The sequence below is a fragment of the Balaenoptera musculus genome, chromosome 1 (assembly GCF_009873245.2).
Source record: "Balaenoptera musculus isolate JJ_BM4_2016_0621 chromosome 1, mBalMus1.pri.v3, whole genome shotgun sequence".
In the NCBI taxonomy this organism is placed as follows: Eukaryota; Metazoa; Chordata; class Mammalia; order Artiodactyla; family Balaenopteridae; genus Balaenoptera; species Balaenoptera musculus.
Window position 1 is genome coordinate 22,098,321 of NC_045785.1, and position 26,617 is coordinate 22,124,937.

The following is a 26,617-nucleotide window of genomic DNA, read 5'->3' on the forward strand; positions in this document are numbered from 1 at the left end:
ATTAGAATTTTGAAGGGATTTCCCCCACCACCCCCGCTCTTCAAAAGGATCTTTTTTTTTTTTTAAGTTACAAACGTAATACATCTTGGCTTTTAAACAATTATTAAATAAGTGTAGTGTATTAAGTCTTATAATTTCTCTATTATCCCTTTATCTCAGAGGTAACTGGACCCTAACAGTTTGTTGCAAACTGCACATCCTTCCAGACTTTTGTTGCCTCTGTGTAATCACGAACATATCTATGACATCATTCTAAATGTATCACTGTGCAACTTGGTTTTTTGTTTCTTTGTTTTAACCTAACATTAAATCCAGCACACCTGGGCTTCCCTGCTGGCGCACTGGTTGAGAATCCGCCTGCCCGTGCAAGGGACACGGTTCGTGCCCTGGTCCGGGAAGATTCCACGTGCTGCGGAGCAACTAAGCCCATGCGCCACAACTACTGAGCCTGCGCTATAGAGCCCACAAGCCACAACTACTGAGCCTGCGTGCTGCAACTACTGAAGCCTGCGCCCCTAGAGCCCGTGCTCCTACAAGAGAAGCCATTGCAATGAGAAGCTCGCGCACTGCAATGAAGAGTAGTCCCCGCTCGCCCGCCGCAACTAGAGAAAGCCTGCGTGCAGCAACGAAGACCCAACACAGCCCAAAAAAATAATTAATTAATTAATTAAAGAAATAGAAAAAAAATTTTTTAAGCATATTTATAAAAAAAAAAAAATCCAGCACACCTTTTCATTTCACGTAGAGCACCTACAACAGAGCACGTAGAGCTGTCTCCTTCTGCTTCTTTGTTGCGTTATGTTCCCTTGTGTGGAAGAATCTGTTTATTACTTTAACCAGTCCTTTCTGATGAGCATTTTGGTCGCTTCCAGTTTTACACTTTTACAATAGAACAAAGAACAGGAGTAATACCAGGTTAGGGTAGAAAGCCTGAAAAACATTTTTTAAAAAAGGAGGGGTGGAGGAATATCATTTCGGGTTATTTCTTTTGTATCTTTATACTTTTCTGTATTTTCCAATCTTCTGCAATAATGTGTGTCACATAATTTGGAAGGGAAAAACATGAACTAAAACCAAAAGTTCACTAGAAGAAGAAAAGGAAAGAGGAAAAAAAGAAACGGAAAGCGAATGGGGTAGTCCCCGCCCCCTCCCACAGGGGCGGTATCGGGCGGAGGGAGGGGCGGGCCGCCGCAGTCCTCACCAATCAGAGCCCGGTTGATAAGCGGAGAGAGGAGAATTTGGAGACCCCCCCCCCCCCCGCTCAGCAATCAGCCTGGGGGTTTAGCTTCCCTAACCAGCCTGGAAACCAGCCTGGGCCTATCCTGAGTGCCGCTGCGGGCTGCTATTGGCTGCCAGATAAACCCCGCCCACCTTCCTGCTCATTGGCCGCCGTGGTTTTCATAAGAGAAGCCTGTTGCTGAGCGCAAAGAAGTAAGAGTCGCTGCTTTTGCTAAGGAGAGGCCTTTAGGCTGCAAATGTACTGGGCGCCCTTGGGTCGAAAAAGCAACATTACTAACCAACGTTTATTCAGTACCCGCTAAATGCCAGGCTTCGTGATCCAAATTTTTTAATTTAATGGTGATAACCACCTTTCTTGAACACCCAACAACCTACCAGTCACTGAGCTAGGTACTTTAAAATAAGAACAACAGTAACAATTTAAATGATAATTACAGTTTACTGAACACTTAATCTGCATCAAGCCTTGTTAAGGGATTTGTATGTATCAGCTCTCATCCTCACAATAGTCCCTGTGAAGGTAAACGTTATTGCCCCATTTTACATAACGGGAAGCAAGTTCAGAGAGGTGAAGTGATTTGCCCAGGTTCACACAGCTATAAACTATAAGAATTGGACCCTTCAACTCTAATATCCTGCTCCCAAGTACAACTTTTTTTGGGGGGGGTGGGTAACGAAAGGCTTTTGAGGGTAGGAAGAGGTGGAACAGGTTGGTGGCAAGGCCCTGGGGCATTGCTCCAGTGACAGGCCTCAGGGTGATTGTCTGAGAATGGGATATCTGGAGCCTCTAGGCCTGGAGGAGAGGGGGAAAGAGGGTGAGCAAAACACCAGAGCAAAAACACTTCTTTCTGGAAATGTGAGGCTCCTGGCGCAGTCTGTTGTGGTGCAGGTGGCCCTGGACTGGGGGCCCGGACCCCAAGGTTCTAAATACTGCTCTGTGGCCAACTTCCTGGGGAACCTTGGGCAAATGCCTTCTCTCTAGACCCCAGGATTCCTGCCTGTAAGATGAGAGTAAGCCAAAACAAGGGGAAGTGTTTTCGGGCTGGGGGTCTTTGGGGAGTCTGGTTCCTGGTGGCAGCAGAGGAATCCTCAGCAACCACACAGTCTTTACTTAGCTGTTGCCTGACCTCTTTTCAGGACCTGACGATTCTGTGAACTGAAAAACCACCTTTTTCCCCAGCCCGTTCTGAGCTATAGCGGAGTCCTGCCTGCAGGGTGCGCTGAGGGCTCACAGCCGACAAAACCAAACTGGAGCTCGTCGGGTTTTTTGTTTTACTTATTAAGAGGGGTGAACTTTTTGAAACCTTTTGAAGATTTCTGTCCTCAGGATACAGTCGATGAACCCGAATTATATGTATTGCCCAACATCAGTTCTTTCCACAGTGGCTCTGGAGGGTTAGAGCTAATTTCAATTCCTTTGTTTTCCAGATGAGGAAACAGATTCCAAGAGATGAAAAAAAATTCACTTTTGGGTCACATAGCTAAAACCTAGCACCCTAGTTGCCTGACTCCTGGGCAGTGCTCTTAGAAGGAGAGAGTTGGCTCTGTTTTCAAGAGTCTGTGGCTGTTGTGCCCCCTAATGCACAACTCCTGGGTACAGTTTCAATTTTGGTTGTATAGCTTGACAGCTCAGGACCTGTCAGCCAGAAGGACCTCCCTCAGCACCTAGCCAAATGCCTGCTTAATGAGTAATTAAATGAATGAATGTATGAATAAGCCACAGAGGTTGAGTCTGCTTTGGTTTTATCAAATAAACCAGCTGGAGTTGGGTTTCTTTCCTGAAATTCCCCCAAGGCAGAAATTATATTCTGAGATGGGAGGGGAGTGCGTGGCAAAACAATAAGAGCTCAGAAAATTACATCTGGACTGGTAAATCATAGCCCCAGATCTGGTCAGGGTACAAGAATATTCTACTATAGTAAAGTGATCCCAGAATTGGGGATTAGAAAATTAATTTAGGAAGAATAAATACAGAACAGATGAGAATCCCATTAGGGTTAAAATCTGCGAGAGGGTCTGAAGCTAAAGAAACCTCAGAAACATTTCAAATCCAACCTAGATGTATCTTCAGAACTGGAATGTGATTGAGGAATAAAAAAAGCTTTGGCCAATCAGTGGCCTCAACACAGCTGATGCAAGAGTGGAGAGTATGGCAACAGGAGGTGGATCTTTCCGAGCCAAAAATACAAGGCATGGGGGAGGGGAGGAACAAACCCAGGCAATGTCACCTGGCCATGTCCTCCTGGGCTGAAAGCTTCACCGCTGGACTTCCAGAGCCCAGCACAGTGCCTGGTACACACTAGATGGTCAATAAATGTTTAGTGAATGAAAGAGAGAGGGAAAAAGCCGGAGCCCTAACCAGCAGTTTTGCTCTGAGTGGAGTTAGTTCAGGGATTCATCTTTTCACTGGCTCCTTTTGCTCAGATTCTAAATGCCCTAGCCACCTTCAGATGATAATTTGGCTTTTCATGGAGGCTGTCCTATAAAGAGGGATGTACTGCCCCATCAATTATAGGCCACTTGACAATTATGTTTCTCACTCCCAATTAATATATTGGAATTCTGCTTTATGCATCAGTTCCTTGTGCCAGCCTGCTTCTTACATATTCAGGTCTTTCTCTCATCAGTGGTGCAGTGAGTTTCTGCTTTGGAGTCATCCCTGACTAGGTTTGAATCCTTACTCAACATATTACTAAGCCCTCTGAACTTTGTCAACACACCTCTTTAGCTTCAGTATCCTCATCTGTCAAATGGGGCCATAATGCCTACTTCATGAGATTGTGGTGAGAGTTACATGAGATAACAGATGTATTCTGGACTGTTGTTGGAGCTCAGTAAATGGTAGTATCTGCGTCCCTTCTGAGCTTTCCTTCCAAGGAGTTTGGGTCACAAAATCTCATCCAATTGAGAATATCAGTATCTCTTGCTTTTCACAAATTCACTAGCTTTGTAAGTGAAGCCTTGGGAATGATTTAGTCGCTTCCTTGAAGGTTCTGAAGGGTCATTCTACAAAGGAGAGCAACTCATATTCATTAATTCAAAAGTATTTCCTGAGGAGTCACTACATGCTAGTGGGGGATAGAGAGACACAGTTCCTGCCTTAAAGGAGTTCTGACACAGTCTGGTGCAGTCAAAAGAAGACATTGTATGACCTTGACACAAAGTTTTACTTTTCTGAACTCGAGTTTCCTCACTTTGCAAAAGTGGTCAATAATATATTCCATTGTTAGTTGGAGAGAAGGGGTAAGACATTCAGACACCATAACAAGGCTGCATCAAATTTGAAGGCCAGTGGTACAAAAAGGTAGAAACAATGTGCTGAGGAGTTGAACAGTAGGAGAGATTATTTTCAGCTGAGCTAAAGAAGCAATACTTTCTATAGGAAGTAGGATTTTGAAGCCTTCATTCAGGCCACAGTTACCAATAAAGGCATTGATTGCTGGGTTGGAGTTCAGTGGCCAGAGCTTTGCAGAGAAAGGCTTGAAGATCAAACAAGGAACGTGAAGGTGGCCAGTGATAGGGCTAGAAAGGTAAATTGAGGCAGATCTTGGCAGATATTGAATGTCAATCTAGAGGTTTGACCTTTATTCTGTAGCCGATGAAATACCAGTAAAGCTGATCTAAACATTGACATTACAGAGTAGATTTTGAAAATAAAAGCTGAATCTGACATATTGGGGTGGGGGGTGATTTCGAGGGGAATTCAATTCAAAGGAAGATTTAGTCAACAAGAACATGTTATTGGCAGGACATTGTGCTAGGTGGCATAGGGCAGAAGACAAAGATGTTAAGATGTGGACCCTGTCCTCAAGAAACTTATAATCAGGGGCTTCCCCGGTGGCGCAGTGGTTGAGAATCTGCCTGCCAATGCAGGAGACACGGGTTCGAGCCTTGGTCTGGGAAGATCCCACATGCCGCGGAGAGACTGGGCCCGTGAGCCATAATTACTGAGCCTGCGCGTCTGGAGCCTGTGCTCCGCAACAAGAGAGGCCGCGACAGTGAGAGGCCCGCGCACCGCGATGAAGAGTGGCCCCCGCTTGCCGCAACTAGAGAAAGCCCTCGCACAGAAACGAAGACCCAACACAGCCAAAAATTAATTAATTAATTAATTAATTAAAAAAAAAAAAAGAATTGGGCAGTGGACCTAAAGAAAACTTAAAAAAAAAAAAAAAGAAACTTATAATCAAAAGGGTCAGATAAGACATGTACACAGAAAAATACAACCCAAGGTAGACTGTGATAAGTGTTATAATAGAACCCCAGCCCAAGTGCCTGAGTTCATCAGAGGGTGAGATTAATTTACTTCTCCCAAGAGACTGGAGGCAGATGACCAAGTCAGAGGGTCATCTTTGGAATCCTAAGCCTAGACTCAGCAAGTCTCAGAGGGGATGTCGGAGGTCATCCAGTCCACTTTCGCTCCTGTCGGGATTCTCTGTCCCAAGTAAACAGTAACTTTAAAACTGAAACAAAAAGTGGAGCTCTGAAGAAAGACTGTGAAGAGGCTGTGGGAAGGGAAAAGAAGAAGACGAATTCAGCTTTGAGGTGCTGAGGTGCTGGTAGAAGCGACTTACTTCCAAATGGAGAGTTGAAGGCCAGGAAATGGATGAGATCAGGGAGGGAGAGTGTGCCTGGAGAGAGGAAAGATGAAAACAGTAACTAGGGGAACACCCACGTTCCAGGAGGTGGGAGGAGAAAGAGGAGTCAGAGAAGGAGTGGCCAGAGAGAGGTGAGAAAAAAAAAACAGTACAATACCTTGTCACAAAGTTTTTACAAGAGGGGGATGGAAGACAGGGTGGGAGGCCCCAAGGGAGCAGAAGAGGGGAAACTGCAGCAACAGGGACTGAGGTTAGACCTGCGGTTGCCATGGACATTTCAATGAATGAAGGCTTTTCCAGAGACTCCACAAATAAGCTGGATTCCCTGGGTCTGGTACATTTTAAGATGGAGCCTTCCCGGAGGCCAGAGGAACCGGGCTGTGTGCTCTGATCTCCAAAGATCTGGCGGTCAGCTCTGTAATTAGCACTACCTCTCCTAACCCGAACCAGTCCCTCCAGGAACTGAAAAGCTGAAGAACATACTTGGGAGGGATTTCACACCCGGCTCTCTGGCCCAGCCCGGTGAAGTCCCGTTTCATCATGCAGCTTTAATGACTCTCCGGAATGTCACTCTCGTCTGGTATTGCCAACAATCTGACTAAACCCTGTTGCAAAAGTTTGCAGCATTCGTCCGGGGCGGACTACAGCTCCCAGAGTTCCCGGGCGCTTCCCGGTGCCGATTGGCTGAGCCGTAGGCTCCTGAGGGCGGTGTCGCCCCGCCTCCCCAGGAAACAGGCACCTGATTGGCTGCGGCGCGGGGCTTTTGTGTCCCCGCCCTTCCCCAGGGACCGCGGCGGGCAGAGCGGAGCTGCTGGTGTCAGAGCCCGGAGAGCGCTGGCAGTTCCGCGGTGGGGATGCTGAGGAGCGCTGGGTTTGCGAGCAGCCCTGGCCACTGCGGACTTCCGAGGCGCTCCGGGCCGTGAAAACCCCTGCGCCGCGAGGCTCCCGAGGCCATTCACCATCCAGAAGCCAGACGAGCGGAGAGTCCAGCGCAGCGGCGGCCGTTCCCGGATCCTGGGCTTTCGGAGTGTTCTGGAACCCCGAGAGACACCCCGGGGCTCTAGAACCTCCCAGCGGCCCGCAGTCCCGGCTTCCTGCGCGCGTCGGTCCGAAAGCCCCTCGGGTGCACCGGCGGTCGGCGAGCCGCGGCTGGGTTCTGGCGCACACCATGATCGTTGCGGACCCCGAGTGCCGCGCCGAGCTGAAGGGCTACCTGCCCGGGGCCGGAGAGGTAAGCAGCGGCCGAGCGACGCCACTCTTCCCTTGAACCCAGAGCCGCGTCCGAGCTTCGGGCTGTCGCGAGCTGAGTCTGTGAGCCAACCCCCACCCGGCTCGGGGAGGGGGAGTGGAGCGCGCAAGCCGGATTGGGGTTGCATCAACTGGCAGCCTCGGCTCCCTCCGCCTCCTCCCCCTACCCCCGGGGCTGTAGAGCCCTCCAAGGCTCCTTTGGACTCCTGGCCAACGAGAGGGGAGCCTTCTCGACATTATCTTGGGTTTGGGCCCTAGTCGAGGGAGTCTTCAAGTCCAGGCAAATCCCGGCGCAGCGGCCCGACCACTCCTCCTCCCCGCCCCCTTCCGCAGATCCCTTCCTCTAGGCTGGGGCTAGAGGAACTGTTTCTAGGTAGGATATGTACCCGCTGCAGTGCCCCCGCTCGGGGATTGGAGCACTTGGGGCTGGCCAACGGAGGTCGACCTCGTCCCCCACCCCCACCTGCACCCCCGATTTGGATTGGGGGCGTGGGCGCTTCGGGGCCTTGGCGGGCTGCCGGGTACGCCGCGGCCAGAGCTCGGGGGAGAGGGGGAAAACCCTGGCCGCGACACCAGAAGCCAAGCGCCGATTTGGCTGTGCCCTACTAAGTGGTCTGACGTCCCAGAAGTTTGTTTTAGAGGGACTCTCTTTGCAGTGAGGCTGGGAATACGGCTGGACCCAATCTGACACCCCCTCCCCCATTACCACCGCCACGGACAATGGCCATCTTATTTATCACGCACCTACTGGATGCCAGGCTCCGGCTTTGCCTTTTCGCTGAGTCCTCAGGATTAAACTAGCAAAATATGAGCTATACCATTAATAGTAGCCCCAATTTACGGGATGAGAAAATTGAGGCCCAGGAGGGGCTATAGAGAGGCTTCCTTCACTAACCCAGCAGAATAGCTCATTCTTTGGCTCGGGTGTCTCTAGGATTTCTAAGTGTGCTCGACACAACGGAGAGTTTTGCTTGTTTCTTGAGTTTACAGGCATGGAGCCTGGCGCAAGTGTTCTTACTGGGGTTGGGAGTCAGACAAGTGCTAGTCCTGAACTGTGACCCTGGGAAAAACAGCTGCACTTCTCTGAGCAGCATGGTTTCCGGGGGTCCTCGGTTTTCTGTTAGCTTGTCACCTTTCCCTATCATGGTTTAGGAGCCCCAAGTGGAGGGACGAAAACTGCTCCTGCCACTTCTCAGTTGCGTGACTTTGACCAAGCTACATTATTCTGTTTCCTTCTTTATGAAAAAATGGAAATAATTTTATTTATTGGAGCATCTGGGCACTAGAGCAGGCGTGCTCCGGGTTCATGTTGCAGCCTTCCCACTTACTTTCTGTGTGACCTTGGCCAAGTGATCACTTCTATGATCAGCAACTTCCTCCTGTGGAGATTTGGTCATATTTCCAAAGGACTGTTGGGAGAATTAACTGAGAATACATGCAAAGGCCAACGCACAGTGCCTAGAGCATAGCAACTATGTCCTGTATCAAACACGCTAGCTATTTTTAGATTGTGGCCACAACACATATTTCCCTTTCCCCAGGGTGTCTCACAAGGGGGTGTCCGAGCCCACCCCTCCTGCCTGAGGTGAGAATTGGTCCATCCCTCTTTGGGACAGTGTCTGGGAAGTTATCTGGGGAGAAGAGTGTGTGCCAGGTGGACTGGGAAGGCTCTGAGGGTGTGGCCTTTAGATGGAAGCCAGCTGTCAACAGCAGGCGGGGGTGGGGGGAAGCTGGCAATGTCTGACCCCTTTCTACATATTCTCTCTCAAGAAAAGAGGACCTTGGGAGAATGTCTGTTTTAAGCAGAATCTTTAGAAGACAGTAGGGTGCTGAACTTACAGAGCCGGGTGCCCAAGGCCCAAGGGAAGTTGGACAAGTATGAACAAGGAATGTACAGTCCCCTCAACTCCCATCACTTCGCCACACACGCTTTCACCGGGTCAAGGCCTTCACACGCTTCACTCTAGTACTGGTGGTATGTTCTCAGAGCCCTCTTGGGCTCTAGAATCGCTTCCTGAAACATCACTGCCTCAGGGAAGTCTTTCCTTCCCCACCAGATAATTCCCCTCTGCATACCTGCTTCCTGTTGCCCTTCTCCATTGCAGGAGCTGTTATCCCAATTACAGTATAACAGTTGTGTAATCAGGAATTTCTTGTCTGTCTCCTTTGCTAGACTAGAAACACTCTGTAGGTCCCATCCCCAGCACTGTTCTTAGTACCTAATAGGTGCTCGTAACTATTTGCCCCTTGTTGGCTTAGCTGACCCTTGTGAACTGTGCAAGCTTTGAAGTCAGATCTGAGCTCCAAGAGAAACTCAGTGAGCTGTCTCTGAAGAAGGGATAAGAAGGCGTATTTCCCTCCAGATGGTTGTGAGAAATCGGCCAGATCATGGTGGGCATATGAGTTTATATGCACCACTCACACACCCCTCCCTGCAAGGCTGGAGATCGGAGGCTGCTTGGGCTCTGTCTCCCTCTCAGGTGTAAACCCAGGCAAGTATCTTGAGTTCAGCAGCCCACGGGGAGGGGAGTCTCTGCCCCTTCCCAGCTGGCAGAGTGACTTCAGAAGTCTCCGTAGCTGAGTCCTGGAGGTTGCAGGCTCTGGATAGGATACAAAGAATAAAGGCTGGGGCTACTCCAAGAGGCTGATCTGGGTGGTGGACAGAACCCTTGCAAGCCAGACTGAGCTGAATTCAAATCTCAGGTTGGCCTCTTGTCAGCTGGTGCTTAACCTTTGGAACCTTAATCTTTCCTTGTGTGCAGAAGAGACCCCCACCCCACCCCCAAACTGATGAAGATTAGATGCAACCAGTGTGCTAGTGAAAGGTAATATGAAAGCTGATATGAAAGGTAACTTTTAGTGAGCGCTTAAATCAAGAGCCAGACACTGAGCTCTGAGGTATTATCCTCTCTTTACAACTTGCCTGAAGCCCTCTTAGTTGAGTGGCCACCCAGACGGCTGTCTGACCTCAGTGTTCCTGCTGCCCTGTGTGGTCCCCTCAGTTGGAACTCATTGGTTTTTCCTCTGCCCCATCCTAGCTGTGTTGCCTTGGGTAGGTCACCCGCCCCCTCTGGTTTTCCTTTCTTTATCCGCATAGCCAGGGCGGGGATCTTGCCTTTATCAGGTGTGCTGAACCTGCACTGTCCAGTATGGTAGCCCTTAGCCACATGTGGCTATTGAAATTTAGATAAATTAGATTTTTTAAAATTAAAAATTCAGTTTTTTGTTGCACTAGTCACACTTCAAATGCTCAGCCACTGTGGCTAGGGGCTACCATATTTATTGGACAGCGCAGATAAAGAATATTTCATAATAGCAGAAAGTTTTATTGGACTCACTGTGCTAAACTCTGGGGTAACAACAGAGAACTAGATCCAGTGTGTGCTTTCAAGGTAAGAAACAAGGCAGGATGACAAGGGCTGTGATTGGGGCAGTGGATCCCCTGGGAATGTAGACAGGGAGAAGGAGCTTCTCATTCCTGGTGAACCCCAGAGGCAAAGCCTTGGGGCTTCTGAAACCTTGAGAAGTTTAGAGAATAGGAAGTTTCTGCAGTTGAGGAAACCTGATTTGTATCCTAACTCTGCTACCTCCTTCCTGGTTGAGTGACCGGAAGTGACTTGACCTCTCTGAACCTTATTCCCCATCTGTAAAATGGGAGCTCTGGTAGTAGAACTCCCTTAAAGTGCACATGAAATAAATGCTTCGCCAATGGTAATCAGCATTGTTACCCACCATTATTATTATTGACTTCCTACCCCGGGAAGTAGGGGAGGGCTGATTTGGAGGTGTCATCTCTTGGTGGTGGGCCCCTGCCCTGTCTGCTTCCTCTCAAGTTTTGGGTGTCTAGGTTGGGGAAGCATTCAGGGTACTGGAGCTCTGGATTAGAATCTACTTGGTCTTGCCTTCAGGGCTTTGCACTTTCTGTTACCTCTGACTGGAATGCTGGTTCCCTAGATCTTTATAGGCCCTTTACAGGCCCATCAACTCATTTAGATATTTGATATTTAGATATCAATTTAAAGGTTGTCTCCTCAGTGGCTTTCCCTGTCTACTAGGACTGAAATATTACACACACTCCCCCACCCCATCTATATAATCTATGATTTGAAATCCTATTCATCATTTGTTTGTCTTTCTCCTTTAGATCATAAATTCTGGGAAAGCTAAGATTTTGTCTTTTCACTCCTGTACTCTTGCTGCCTGCAATGTAGTCATCAAAAATATTTGTTGAGTGAACAGATTAATTCTGGTTCCACCTGGAAAGCACTTAACAGAGTGCCTTATAATTGAAAAAGTGATCAATAAATGGTGTGAAACAATGGCCCTCCCTCCCTGGCAAATTATGCTGGGCCCCACCCAATTAAATTAGAATTGCTGGGCCTTGGCATTGGTATTTTTTAAAAAGCTTCTCAAAGGGATTTTAAATGTGCAGTTTGGGTTGAGAGGCCCTTGTTTGAAATAACAATGAGGTTAATGATCTCTGACTTGTTAAGTGCTTGCTGTGACAGAGGTACTGAGCTAAGGCCTATGCAGGCAGTACCTCATTACATCCTCATGACTACCCAGTGACAGTAGGTACTATTACCCCGTAATTTGGTGAGGAAACTGAGGCTCACATAGCTAGCAGATAATAGGTGGTGGAGTTGTCATTTGAGCCCAGGCAGTTTGTGTCAAGAGCCCCTATCTTTTAACAGTATTCTATCGTCACAATCATCATCATCATCTTCATCAGGGCTGATAATGTTGGTAGATCCAGACCTATCATTTAAAGACCCACAGGCATCAGTTTCTTCCCTTGACAGCTCCTGGGGCAGATTTTAGAGTGGGAAGGGATTCCCAAAGCTTTTCGCTGTCCCTCGCTAGTACCCTGGTGGGCCCTCCCTGTCCCACCACCCCCCCCAACTCCCCCAGTTCCTTCCTGCCCTTCCCCACCACACCTGGCTGTGGTTTTCTATCTGTCCTTAGGTCCCCTGAGGGGGAGGCCCAGTTTGTGGAGTCAGCAATCCTTATCTCCCAGACAGAGCTGTTAGGTTTTTTTTCTCTTTGGTGAGGGAGGAGGGAAGGTGAAACGGGAGTGCTTGGGGACTGTGGTGGTTTCTATGCTGGACTTGGACCAGGCTGGCCTGGTAGATCCCAGAACTATGGGCTGAAAGGGGCCTAAGCAGTCAGCCCAGCTACCTTCTTTGTCCAAGATTAAGGCCCAGAGAGTCTAGGTTACTTTCTCAGAGTCACACAGCAAGTTAGTGGCAGCAGAATTGGTACACATGCCTGGGACTTTTGTACCCTTGTTCTTTCCTTTGTGGTCTTTCAGAGCCCCAGAGCTCTGCCTCCCTCAGGGGGTTTTTGGCTATGTGAAAAGGAAGATTCAATTATAATCTTTAGTCCCTGGACACTTGAGGATTAGCAGTAAGTCTACATTTGAATGAGGGGGGGAGAGTTAGAAGGACACCGTCTCTGTCCAGTGAGGGTATGACTCTGGTTTGGATAAACTGTTTCTAAGGCCAGTGCTGAGAGCCCCCTCCCAGGTATCAAAACAAATGGATAAATAAAACTGATGGTTTCCATAGAGGCTCCAATATACCCACGTCAGAATAGCCGCTACCATCAGCGTTTTACCGCCCTGCCCTCCACGCCTCTCTGCTTTCTCTGTTTTCTTCATTCACAGACTAGTGTGAATTACCTGGCTCTGTTCTCCACAGAATGTGATCTGATAGTAGGGAGACCTATATCAGACAATTAGAAGGCAACGTTTTCAGAAGCCAAAAGCATTGGGAATTGGGGGGTCACAGATGAGGATCAGAAGAAAGGTTCTTAGACCCTGGAAGACAGAGTTAGCTCTGCAAAAGGTGTGACCAGTGGGAGCATGGTGGGCCTGAGCCACTAATGGTCTGGAAGGCTACAGGAGGCGGAGGCAGGGTTTTAAGCCAGTGATGAGATTTGCACTTGAGAAAGTGCACTCTGGCTACAGAAAGTTTGCCCTCTTTAGAAACCACCAGGGTCATGTACTCACTAGATCTGCTCCTGGTCCCAGAGGTGGGGTTGGGGGAGGATGTTTTATTTATTCATTCGTTCTGTTAACTTGGTAGAGGATGGATAGGAGAGGACAGGGCTGTGGAGGCAGGGAGACCATTGGTGAGGCTCTGGGTGGTAGTCCACACAAGAGATGGTGGTAGTCTGTCTATAAGGTGGTGATGGCGGGAGGGATGAAGAAATGACCATTTGAGAGAGGCTGAAGCTGCACCATAGGAATTTAGGGGACTTGGTAACCTGGCTTCAGGATACGAACAAGAGGGGTTCTTCTATAGGTTCTCCAGGGCTGCCAAGAAGGTGGCCTCCTGGAAATGTGCAACACAGTGGCTGTATATTTCCCTTGGGGCTATATAGTGGGCTCCTGTGTCCCTTCCCAGTTCCTGAAGAACTCAGCCTGTGGGGTAAGCTCTCTTGGTCGCTTTACCCTTTCTTCACCCACCAAACTGGTATAAATCTCCACCTGACTGCTTCATGCAAGGTGGGCCAGAAAGGTGATTTTAAAAGCTCAGTGTGGGGGACTTCCCTGGTGGTCCAGTGGTGAAGACTCTGCGCCCCCAGTGCAGGGGGCCCGGGTTCGATCCCTGGTCGAGGAGCTAAGATCCTGCATTTTGCATGGTGCAGCCTAAAAAAAAAAAAAAAAAAAAACTTAGTGTGACCCCTCGGATAGGAGGAGAAAACTGGAGATTGAACTGTCTTCTTAGTCCTCGCTTTTACCTCCATCTAACCATGATGTGTTTCCTTCTAGGAGCAGAGGGAGAGCCGGGCTCGGCGAGGCCCTCGAGGGCCCAGCGCCTTCATTCCAGTGGAGGAGGTAAGCTTGGAAGGGGTTAGGAATTGTTGTTGGTCCTTGGGAAGAAAGGACATGGGGCACTGAGTGTGGGGGGAGCTTTGCTGGTCTCTTGAAATTGCAGGTTTGAAACTGCCCCTTCAGGTTCTTGACCCATTTAATCCACAAAACAGCTCTGTGAGGCAGGCATATCAACCCCATCTTGCTGGGAAGAAACAGGCTCAAACAGATAAAGTGATAATAACACAGCTAGGTAATGACCAAACTTGTGATTCCCAGAACAAGACTTGTATTTCCTTAAGAAGATAGAACTATGCATGTTTATCTTCTCATCCTTGACTGTGCGTGTATTAAAGTTTTTTTCAACTTCAAGAGTAATATGTGTTCATTATTTTTAAATTTCCAATGTTTCAGAAAGCTTTAGTCTCTTACAGTCCCACTCCCACAGAGATAATCACTGTAAACCATTTGCCACTGTTTTCCAGACTTTTTTTCATACAGAGCCAAGGTCATAGTTTATAACATGGTTTTGTTGTTGTTGTTTATTTGGGTTTTTGGTGGGGTTTTTTTTTTTGGTTGTTATGTTTTATTTTTTCACTTAATACAACAGAGACACCTTTCATCCACTGAGTCAGGTCATCCATTCATTTATTTAACAGATATCTATTGAATGATTAATGTGTGTCAGGCACTGTTCTAGGTGCTGGGGATACAGCAGAGAGCAAGACAGACAAAAATCCTTGCCATCATGGAACTGACACTCCAGTGTGTGCCTGGTGGTGGGGGAAACTTCAAAACACATGAACAGACAAATTAAAAAATAATAGTTTCCTTCTTTTTCTTTGGCCTTCAGTGAACAAAGACAAATGTTTCCTTGTCCTCCTTGCTCTCCTAAATGTGTAGGCCAAGCAGTTAATGAACTGTTAACAAACGTCTAAACCCTTCAGTTCCTTCCACCCTTTGTAAGTGGAAAGCACACAAGCACCCGCTGATTATTTATGTCGGTAGCCCAGAATTTTAAGCTCAAATATTGTTCTTATCTTTTATTTTTTCATTTATAAATAACCACTCCTCTTCTGTAATAAAGGAAAGAAATAGGCTTTGGGGTTGATCGGGAATTGAATCCTGGTTTTATCATTTACCAGATCTGTAACCTTGAGCACAGAATGAAATCTCTCTGGGTCTTGATTCCCTCATGTGTCAGTGGGGGAAAATAATAGTATTCACCTCACAGGGTAACTGGGAAGAATCAGTGAGATAATGCAGGCAGGGAACGCTCCAAACTCAGACCTGGCGTGGAGAAATCACTCAGGAAATGGGAACTATCTTGCATCCACCTCCAGTGGCTGCATGGATTTGCACTATTAGAATAGAAGCTCTGTGGGGAATTCCCTGGCAGTCCAGCGGTTAGGATCCCGCGCTTTTATTGCCGAGGGCCTGGGTTCAATCCCTGGTTGGGGAACTGAGAGCCTGCAAGGCACCCGGCACAGCCAAAAAAAAGAAAAGAAAAAAGAATAGAAGCTCTACAAAAGCAGGAGAAGCTGTACTTTAATCTCTGTGCCTGAGGCTTCCTATCTAAAATTGGAGAAAACAGGTCTCTAATTTCATAGTTGTGAGGATTAAATGAGTTAATATATGTAAAGTGTTTGAACAGTGCTTGGCACTTAGCGAGCATTATATAAGTATTGACCATTATTATATAAAGTGTCTAATAAGTATTTGTTTAATCATTTAATGAAATATCTTTTCCTCCCCTGTTCTCCTTTTTTTGGACATGGTGGTTGTCTTCAGTTCCTTGCTATTAAAATCCCAATGAATGCAATGAATATGTTGGTCTCTTTGGTGGGGAGGGCAGGAGGGGAAGCCATCCTTTCCTCACCTTTGCTTGGCAGGTCCTTCGGGAGGGAGCCGAGAGCCTTGAGCAACACCTGGGGCTGGAGGCACTGATGTCCTCCGGGCGGGTGGACAACCTGGCAGTGGTGATGGGCCTGCACCCCGACTACTTTACCAGCTTTTGGCGCCTCCACTACCTGCTGCTGCACACGGACGGGCCCTTGGCCAATTCCTGGCGCCACTACATCGCCATCATGGTGAGCCTGTCTGAGCCTGACTTTTGTAGGGGTGGACACATTGGGGGATTCGGTCCTCAGATCTCTTTGCTGGGGGCTTGATTCCACAAACAAGGAGGAGAGGCAGCATAGAGCAAAGCCCTGGCTTTATCTGACCATTCATCGAATTTTAGAGTTTGAAGAGAGGCATATTTAATGCCTGCTTTGCAGATTGGGAAATTGAGGCACAAAGGAGTCAGGTGACCTGCCCGAGCGAGGACAACAAACCAGTGGCAAAGCTGGGGTTAGAACCTAAATTTCCTGCCTCTCAGGCAACAGTGAGGCTTGTGATGTTCCCTCCATGGGGTACCCACCCGAGCAGGGCACAGAAAGAAGAGGGTGATCTGGGCTCTGTCCACCACCTCCAGGCCGCCGCCCGCCACCAGTGTTCCTACCTGGTGGGCTCCCACATGGCTGAGTTTCTGCAGACTGGCGGTGACCCTGAGTGGCTGCTTGGCCTCCACCGTGCCCCTGAGAAGCTGCGCAAGCTCAGCGAGATCAACAAGCTGCTGGCACATCGGCCGTGGCTCATCACCAAGGAGCACATCCAGGTGCAGTGGGCAGAGAGGCAGGTCCCCGAGGGAGCACGGGGGCCGGGCTGGGGCATGGCAGGCAGCCCAGGGCAGGCACTGAGCAGGTCTGGCCTTTCCTTTTCTCTCCAGGCCTTGCTGAAGACAGGCGAGCACAGCTGGTCCCTGGCCGAGCTCATCCAGGCCCTGGTCCTGCTCACCCACTGCCACTCGCTAGCCTCCTTCGTGTTCGGCTGTGGCATCCTCCCTGAGGGGGACCCCGAGGGCAGCCCCGCCCCCCAGGCCCCTTCACCCCCCAGTGAGCAGAGCACACCCCCCAGCAGGGACCCACTGAACCACTCTGGGGTAAGTCACGGGCCTCAGTCTTGGTGGGAGAGGAAGCTGGCATGGCCCCTGGTCCTTGGGTAGAAGACAGCTCCTCCCTATCTGAAGCTGCTTCCCTATCGCACACTGAGAGGCCTTAGAAAAGTTATTTGATTTTGAAACCCAGTTTCCTCGTCTGGGAAATGAGGATAAAGACTCGCACTTCATAAAGGGTTGTGAGGATGAGATGAAATAACCACGTGACTGGCCTCAGCATGGAGCCCCGTGGGCTTAAAGTCACTGACTTTTAGAACTTTAAAAATACAAAGTTTGCCTCTCATTCTATAAAGTGGCCTTATTTGTTTGTATTTTAAAAATACAGATACTTTAAAAAGCCCTTTCCTGTGAGGGAAGTTGATGCTCAGAGAAGCCGTGTCTATTTTCTAGCTCTTAAACATCACTTTGGGAAGCACAGGCCATGTGAGCTGTCCCGTGCAGTGGCTGGCACAGAGGAGGCACGGGGCTTTTACAATCACTCAGGAAGGCCCGGCATGTGGGAAAGACGTGTGGGGTTTCTGGGGCCCAGGGAGGAAGAGTAGATGGTCACCACCAGGTCTCTCCCGCAGGGCTTTGAGGCCGCCCGCGACGTGGAAGCTTTGATGGAGCGCATGAGGCAGCTGCAGGAGAGCCTGCTGCGGGATGAGGGGGCCTCCCAGGAGGAGATGGAGAGCCGCTTCGAGCTGGAGAAGTCAGAGAGCCTGCTGGTGACCCCCTCAGGTACAGGGTCACAGGCGTCCAGGTTCAGGGGCCGCCCCCTCCTTACATCATCTCTGCTGGGAAGCTGGTACCTCCATGCCCTGCACCTCTGCATCCACCTCCCAGCCACCACAGGCCTGACTTACCTCCTCCCCCAGGCCTGGCTCCTGCCGAAGTCTTGGTCCCACTCGATGTGGTGAGGGGCTTTCTCTGGCCCCCTACTCTGCGTTCCCCAGCCCCCTAATGGTGATTAATCAGGAGTGGAGGCCACTGTGCCCCATGCCTCGGCCTCACCATGACCTCTTTCTGACGTCCTCAGCGGACATCCTGGAGCCCTCTCCAAACTCAGACATGCTGTGCTTTGTGGAAGACCCCACTTTCGGATACGAGGACTTCACCCGGCGGGGGACTCAGGCGCCCCCCACCTTCCGCGCCCAGGTAGGCTCTCCCCACTGGTCTTAGTATTGCTTTACAAGCAAGCAGGGGTGGGTGGTTTGTGTAGTTAGAGATTTGGGCACCTTCTCTCCCTCAGGATTCCACGAGGGAGGTGGGAGACCCTGGATGTGCAGGGACCCACTTGTGCCCTAAGCTCAGGGAATCCTGATCACAAGGAGGAAGTCATCACCAAGCGGCATCCTCCTCCGCTTCTCAGGTCCAGACCAAGCGGCGGGTTAGATCTGTGGGGTGGAGAGACACATTATGGAGAGCCGAGGTGTGCTCCAGAGGATGGTGTCTCTCCGGCTAGCCTTGGGCCCCGGACATCCTCCTCACTGACCCCTTCCTGCGTTCCTCAGGATTATACCTGGGAGGACCATGGCTATTCACTGATCCAGCGGCTCTACCCGAGGTGGGCAGCTGCTGGATGAGAAGTTCCAGGCAGCCTATAGCCTCACCTACAACACCATCGCCATGCACAGCGGAGTAGATACCTCCATGCTCCGCAGGGCCATCTGGAATTACATCCACTGCGTCTTTGGCATCAGGTGAGTGCAAGACCAGGGCATGAGTGTATTGCAAGCCCTCAATCTGAGCTCACAATTGTTTCCTTTTTCTGTGTGTTTTTCTTTCCCTTTCTTCCTGCCTATATTGTTTTTCAAAGCAAATGTATTTCTTCGCTGATTATAAAAGATAATAGCCATGCTCATCTTTTGAAACTCTTTAATCCGACCCCCAGAGATAACTAGGGAGATTTTATATATATGTGTGTGTGTATGTATGTGTATGTGTGTGTGTGTGTGTGTGTATATATATATATATATATATATTGAGAGAGAGAGTTATATTTGTATTTTCATTCCAAGTAGCATTTCTTCTCATAACAAATAAAATAACAGAAATGTCAACAGGAGGGGATTTTAAATAATGACATATCCATTCAGTGAAATATTATGCAGCTATTAAAAATTATAATAATGGTTTATTTATATTAACATGGGAAGATGGTCAAACTGTATTGAAAGAAAAGAAAGCTGGCTACCAACCAGAATCTTCTTTTTGTTCCTTTTTTTTTTTTTTTCAACTAAAAGTGTGTACATGCATGGAAAATGTGTGGAAGGCTGTACCCTAAAATGCTACTTGATAATGGTTGTCTCTGTATAGTATATGATGAATTACATTTTCATTCTGTTACCTAAGTATTTTCTGATTTTTTTTGAGTAGGTTTTTTTTTTTAATTGATGGGATCATACTTGATATATTCTGCAACTTGCTTTTTTTACCTAATAATCTATTGTGAACCACCTTCCTTGTTGGTGTGAATAGATCTTTCATGCTTTTTAGCCACTGCATAGTGTTGTTATGGATGAAGTGTAATTATCCAACCATTTCCCTATTGTTGGATATTTAGGCGGTTTGCAGTTTTTCACTATTACAAATACCATGTGCAATGACTAGTTTTATACCTAAGTCCTTTTTTTTTTTTTAATTTATTTATTTAATTTATTTTGGCTGTGTTGGGTCTTTGTTGCTGCACGCGGGCTTTCTCTAGTTGCGGCGAGTGGGGGCTATTCTTCGTTGCGATGTGCTGGCTTCTCATTGTGGTGGCTTCTCTTGTTGTGGAGCACGGGCTCAGTAGTTGCGGCATGTGGGCTAAGTAGTTGGGGCTCGTGGGCTCTAGAGCTCAGGCTCAGTAGTTGTGGCGCACGGGCTTAGTTGCTCCGCGGCATGTGGGATTTTCCCGGACCAGGGCTCGAACCCGTGTCCCCTGCATTGGCAGGCGGATTCTTAACCACTGCGCCACCAGGGAAGCCCTATACCTAAGTCCTTGTAGGTAAACCCTAGATGTGAAATTACTTGTCAAAAATATACACAGAACAATTTTTTTATTTTTAAAAACCTCACTCTGATAATGTTGTGGGAAATTTAAAGAATTAAAGAAAGAAACAATTTCCCAAAATTCTACCACTCCACAACCACATCTACATTCTGAGATGTTTTCCTCCATTGCTTTTTTTCTTTCTTATGTAGTTGCTTTTGTATAGTTGAAATTATAATTGCTGTTTCGTTTTTTAAAATATATGCTTGATGTTTGTAAAGAGCCAGATTTTTAGTAAATTTAGGAAACAGATAACAAAAAGAAGAAAATAAAAATCATCCATAATCCCACCTGCCCTTATTATTGTCAAATATTTCTTTCCTGTCTTTTTTCCATGCACAAATGACCAAAACATATATAATTTTACAAAAATAAGACTTTCTTGTCTACTGTATTTATTTTGCTCAGTTTAATCAAATGAGAGCATATTTTAGAGAACACATGATTATTTTTTCTTGCTTTTCTAGTTTAGCTATTTATTCCAAGCATCAAAAAAAAAAAAAAAAAATCCCCAAAGTTTTAAAAAGGTACATGCTCCTTGTAGAAAAATGTGCATTTCTGTGCGTTACTAGCTGTAAATCATATTTCACTGAGTGGGTTGAGCTGTGCTTAATTGGCCAGCCTCCTTCTGGCCAACCTCCTTGGCAGGTTTCTAAGCCAGGGAAGGCCAAGGATGGACGGGCATCTTAGGGTGTGTGTGGCACAGGCTAGTTCCTGCCCAGCTGCCAGGTCCAGGCTCCTCCGCTCTCCAACATGGCCCTCACTCCTAAACCTTTGTCTACCAAATCTGTCCTCTAGTCTAAAACTGGTCTTCTGGGACTTCCCTGGTGGTCCAGTAGTTAAAACTGTGCTTCCACTGCAGGGGGCACGGGTTCGATCCCTGGTCGGGGAACTAACGGCCCACGTGCCGCGAGACGTGGCCAAAAAAAAAAATTTTTTTTTAATTAAAAAAAAAAAGGAAAAACCAGTCTTCCTCATCCACACTGATCTGTGATGACTCACTGGCTCACTGGACTAGGGAGTGACAAAGTGGCTTCTAGACTTGTCACCAACTTGCTCTTTGACTTTGAACAAGCTAATTGCCTTCCCCAGGCCTTAGTTTGCCCATCTGTAAAATGACTACCGGCTCCTTTTTCTCTTTCCCTCTTCCTTCTCCAGGGTAAATATTTGCATTGATCTCCTGCCCCATCTTCCATGCATGGCCTCAGCTGTAAAGTAGTGACTATGACCTTGGAGTCAAGCAGAGCTGAGTTTGAATCCCATTCCCAGATGTATGCCCTAGGGCAGGTGACTTCCCTTCTCTGAACCTCAGTTTCATCTATAAAATTGAGGCTGATGAAATACAATAAATTGTATACAATAGTTTTGTATACAGTAGTGTACAGTAGTTTTGAGGATGCCGTGAATACATGATCACATGGTCAGTACAGCATGCCCTTTGTACACACCGCCCGTCGCTACTACCGATTGGATGGTTTAGTGAGGCCCTCGGATCGGCCCCGCCGGGGTCGGCCCACGGCCCTGGCGGAGCGCTGAGAAGACGGTCGAACTTGACTATCTAGAGGAAGTAAAAGTCGTAACAAGGTTTCCGTAGGTGAACCTGCGGAAGGATCATTAACGTGGTTCCGAGAGCGCGGCGGCCGGCCCGCCCTGCTCGCGAACGAGCCTCTCTCCACCCGTGCGGCGCGGGACGGGAGAAGAAAGGGGGAAGGGAGGCGACCGGGAGGTCGGCACCTGGCGCGCGCGGACGGGCGCGTGCGTTGCGTGTGCGCGTGCGGGGGGCGCTGCCTCTGTGCATTCCCCTACGAGTCCAGTGGCCTGTGATATATGACATCAGCTGTTTTTCTAAGAGGAACAAAGTTTCTGGTTGCTTCCTCCCTTCTGCCTTTTCTTGCCACTCTCTGTTCCTCCTTCTGCAGGGTGGGGCTGGGGAGAGGAGATACTTGTGGGAGCAGAGGGTAAGTGATGCTCCTGGGGCCTTTCCATCCAGATACGATGACTATGACTACGGGGAGGTGAACCAGCTCCTGGAGCGGAACCTCAAGGTCTATATCAAGACAGTGGCCTGCTATCCAGAGAAGACCACCCGAAGAATGTACAACCACTTCTGGAGGCACTTCCGCCACTCAGAGAAGGTACAGCTCTCAGGGGAGGAGCAGGACGGAAGCAGACAGCCTGGCCCATGGAGGAGGCAAGGGGTGGGGACCCAGTGAGGTGCCCCAGACTAAGTCTGTTCTGCCAGATGGGACACCTGGGTGTATTGTCCTTGGTTCATGTCCTACTCCACTGTGTGGTTTCAGACTCCATTTACTCACCTGTAAAATAGGAGTGTGCTTCACAGGGTCCTCAGTGGCAGCCAGAAGGACCTGGGTTCAAATCATAACCCTATTACTTGGTAGTCATGTGACCTTGGGCAGGTCATTTTGCCTCTCTGAGCTTGTTTTCTTTACAATAGGAATAAAAACTGCCTGCCTTTCAAGGTTGCTGGGAGGATAAAATAAGAAAATGAATGTAAACCTCTGATCCCAAATAGATGTCAGGGGTAGCTGTTGTTTTTAGTTTCGGGGGATGAAGAGATTAGCCGTGATAGGGATAAATGTGCTTGAAATCCTAACACAGTCCTTGCACCAAGTTGCTTAGAGCCTTAGGAAAGGTCAAGGCATCTCTGTAGGAAAGGGAAGGATGAGGGACTTCCCTGACAGTCAGGTGGTTAAGACTCTGCGCTCCCAATGCAGGGGGCACAGGTTCAATCCCTGGTCAGGGAACTAAGATCCTGCATGCCACACAGCATGGTCAAAAAAAAAAAAAAAGAATGGGGAAGGATGAGTGGTCAGGGATAGTGGCAGTCTGGGAGGGAAGGGGATGGCGAGGAGTGACATCAGTTGCCAACAAGCCCTTGTTCTGTGCCCCAGGTCCACGTGAACTTGCTGCTTCTGGAGGCCCGCATGCAAGCCGCCCTGCTCTATGCCCTCCGCGCCATCACCCGCTACATGACCTGACTCGTGTGCAGGACCTGGGCCTGGAGCAGCTGACCCTGGGGGCATCCTTCTCCCTGCAAGGACTTCTCTGTCTGGAGGCAGACCCTAAGCCTGCCTGTCCCACGCCCGCCCACCCTATTCTGGTGGTGGGCCTGCGTGTGATGTGTAGCCCCCGAGCCACACCCTCCTTCTCACTGGAATGGACAGGATCATTGCACTGACTCTGGGATCTCAGCTCTGCCCCTGGGAGCTGGAAGAGGACTAGCAAATCTCCAGGCGCCAAGGCCCTTCTTCCTGCCCCTACCCTCAGAGGCCAAGGGCACAGGAAGGAAAATAAGCTGAGCTCAGACTTGTGTGCCAGCAGGCGGGGGCCCGGGCAGCACAAGTACTTTGGCCTTCCTGGCCTGGGAAGTCCCTGGCTGGCCCCCAAGGGAGAGGGGCAAACACCTCCAGGGACTGACACTCCAAGCGGCTTTGCCTTTCTTCCTGCTTCCTCATTCTCAGACTTCATTACCTCCCACCTGCCATTCATCCATCAATGTGAAAGTCAAGGTCACAGCTGGTTTGTGCATCCGGCTCCCCAAAAGCCTGTTCCGTTAGGCAGCCTGCAGGCCTTTCGTTCCCTGGTTGCCCCAGTCCTAGTTCAGTTCCTTTGACCTCCTTTGTTTGCCATTTTACCCTTTTCTCCCACACCTGGTGGTATGAGGCCCCAGGAGAGAGACCAAGCACATCAAACAAGCAGATTATCTCTAGAGAGTTTGGACTCTCTGTTGGTCACTTTGCCTTTAGAAGAGGAGGGAGTATTATATTATACATTCTCTGTACTTTGGGGGTTTTTTTGTGTTTTTTTTGTTTTTTGTATTTTGGTTTTTTATGGGTGAGGTTCTTCAGGGCCTCAACCCTACAGCCATAGTCAGTGTCTGAGAGAAGGACAGGGAAAAATCTGTCCTCCCCAGAGCTGCACCTGCCCTGCAGAAGCTGGCACCCCACTTTGCTATCTCCCATGGCTCTGCCACAAACATTTGCCAAAAAAGCAAGCCTTTCTAGGTGGTTTAGGTGGCACATGGCTCAGGGGGAGAGTCAGGAGACCCCAGGGTTCTTGTGTGGGCCCTGGCACTGGCCAGGTGACCTCCATTTCCACAGTTGCAGACTGAGGGGTAGTTTCTGAGATATTTGAGCCTTCACTCAGATTCTGAGGCCAGCAGCCAACTGCAATCCTTGCAGGATCTCGAGGGCTTCTGGGGAGCCCCCCACTCTTGTAGTCAGTCTCTTCGGGCTACCTGCCAAGGACCTCCCCACCCCCATCCCAATTTCTGTCCCTTCTTCTCAATTTTAGGTGGGTTGCTTGGAGGCAGAAGCAGCCAAGGACTGATCCCAGGCACTTTCTGTAGCAAACAAGCTGTGAATTATGACTTCCCTTGCTCTTCTTCCGGCAGTAAGTGCCTCCCCTCTGACCAGTTGGGAGGTGACTGAAGAAAGGCAAGGGCCAAGCTGCTGCTGCTTCTGACCCTCCTCTCTGGGGTGGGACAGGAGAGGAGCCTGGTCATTGTGCCACATTTCATACCCGTGCAGGCATGGGCAAGCGACTGGCACCCCCTTCAGGCCTCCAAGCCCTCCCTGCAATGAAGCTGGGCAGGAGAGAAGAGGCCCCGGCATTGGGGTTTGGATTCCAGAGGGGACAAGATGACTGTACACGTCCCCGGGTGGGTGGGGAGGAGTATTCAGTGTTCAAGTGCAGAAATCTTTGCCTTTGCTACCAGTTCTGTATGATGAGAAATAAAAGTTCACTGAGGTTTTGTTTTGTACTTCTTGTTAATGGGCTGTTTTTCCATTTCCTAAGGGTCATGGTTCACCTCTTGGCATAAGCAGGGAGCTGTGATTGCATCATGGACCTGACCTGCCAGCCCTTACCCTGCTAAGCACTTGTGCCCACGACCGCAGAGTTGGGAGTGGTTGGCACTAAAAGTCTACTTTTGTCCCTTGGGTGTCCAGCCCTGCCACTCATCTGTGGCTGGCCTGGCATTGTGGAATAATAATGGCCATCTTATTTTTCTCACTATGCCTGGCCCCAGGCTGGGTACTTGGAGTCATTTCTCTGAATCCGCAGCAAAATCCTGTAAGGGAATTGAGACTCAGAGGTCAAGTGACATTGCTGAGGCCGCATCAGTGGTCAGTGGTGGAACCAGGATTGCAACTGGGGTCAACTTGATCCTGAGGCCTTGGCCTGTGGCAGAGGGAGGATGTTTGAGAATTTCTGGGGGACCCTTTGTTTCTCCTGCCTCATCACATTACTCTTACTTGCTTCTCATCCTTCCCTCCCCGGCACCAAGGAGACAGATCCAGGCATAAGGAGTTAGACGTGACTCCAAGTTGTGCCAGTGCCATTTAGTAGCTGTGTGACCTTGGTCAAGCTTCTTAGCTTCTCTGGGCACTAAGAACTCTAGCAAGCTTATCAGAAAAACCACATCATGACTAAGAGCTAAGACCTCTCCTGCTGGCTTCCCACTTCCTCTAAGTACTGCCGTCATAAAAAGAAAACTGGGTCTCCTCCAGGAAGCCTCCCCTGATTGACTCTCCTATACCCTTTCCCTTCTTCATTTTTGCAGTGTTCCTATACACTCATTCTTCCTTCTGGAGTCATTTGATCGGGTATGAGAGAAAGTAAGTCAGACTTGGAGTACAAAACTTAGATTCTGGTCCTGACTTAGTCATTTATTATCCCTGGGAGGGGGAGGGTTGATTAATTTCACTGTGCCTCAAGTTTGCCAAAAAAAAAACGAGGGCAAAACATTTTCTTTTCCAGGTAGCATCATTGAGTGACTGTTTCCAGATGTTTTCAAAAGTAATCTCTCCATCTTCACAGCAACCCTGTGAGAAAAGAGTGGTGGTCCCATTTTACAGATGTGGAAAAGGAACCTCAAGTGAGAGTCTAGGGAACACTAACATAACAGACAGACCCAGGTTCAAATTCCAACTTTGACATTTAATGTTTGACCGTAAGCAAGTTACCTCAATTCTCCCTCCTCAATTTCCTTATCTATGCAACAGAATTAATACTTAGGGTCACAGGAGAGTTGTGTGGATTAAATAATGCATGAAAAGCACCTAGCACAGTTCAGGTACCTTGAACTAGTGAGCCATTCAGTATTCAGACATGTGCCCAACATCATGAAACTGAGATAGAATTTGAATCCTTGTCAGTCTGACTCCAGAACATCACTCTGGTTTTTTTTTTTGGCCATGCCGCACAGGATGCGGGATCTTAGTTCTCCAACCAGGGATTGAACCCATGCCCCCTGCAGTAGAAGCACAGAGTCTTAACTGCTGGACTGCCAGGGAAGAACCATCCAGAGCATTACTTTTGTCCCCAAACTCCCTATGCCCTCAGTCTGTATTTCTAAAAATCATGTTCAAGCTGATTTGCATGTGGAATTGAAAACTCTTGGCTCCAGTTTGGATCCAGTGAATCTGTTTTAGACTTCTGCAACCTGCAATCCAGGACCTAGGCATGTCTACCCAGGTTGGAGTTAGTAGAAGTTTCTGGTGACTTGATTCTTGGTTGGTTTGACTTTTGAAGCTATGCTTGGATTGAGGGCTGCTGAGAGTGGGTAGAAACAGGAGCTGGGTGAGTCTCCTCCATCAGGTTTCGAACATTCACCAGAGCCCTAGGACAAGTGGAATGGAGAAGTGGCTCACAAACTTTCTCTTCCTGAGGTTGGAGGCGACAGC

At 48.7% G+C, this 26,617-nt stretch overlaps 1 protein-coding gene across 1 annotated transcript; it reads left to right on the plus strand.

The window, feature by feature from the left end:
- Nucleotides 1–6,565: 6,565 nt before the first annotated feature.
- SESN2 (sestrin 2) lies at nucleotides 6,566–24,693 on the plus strand. The gene is given in 11 exon segments (XM_036862035.1): nucleotides 6,566–7,065; nucleotides 13,858–13,923; nucleotides 15,792–15,989; nucleotides 16,376–16,558; nucleotides 16,670–16,882; nucleotides 17,467–17,617; nucleotides 17,916–18,034; nucleotides 18,391–18,443; nucleotides 18,445–18,579; nucleotides 21,901–22,045; nucleotides 22,823–24,693. Coding segments are annotated over 11 exon segments (1,413 nt in total). The 5' UTR covers nucleotides 6,566–7,002; the 3' UTR covers nucleotides 22,910–24,693.
- The last annotated feature ends 1,924 nt before the right edge of the window (nucleotides 24,694–26,617 follow it).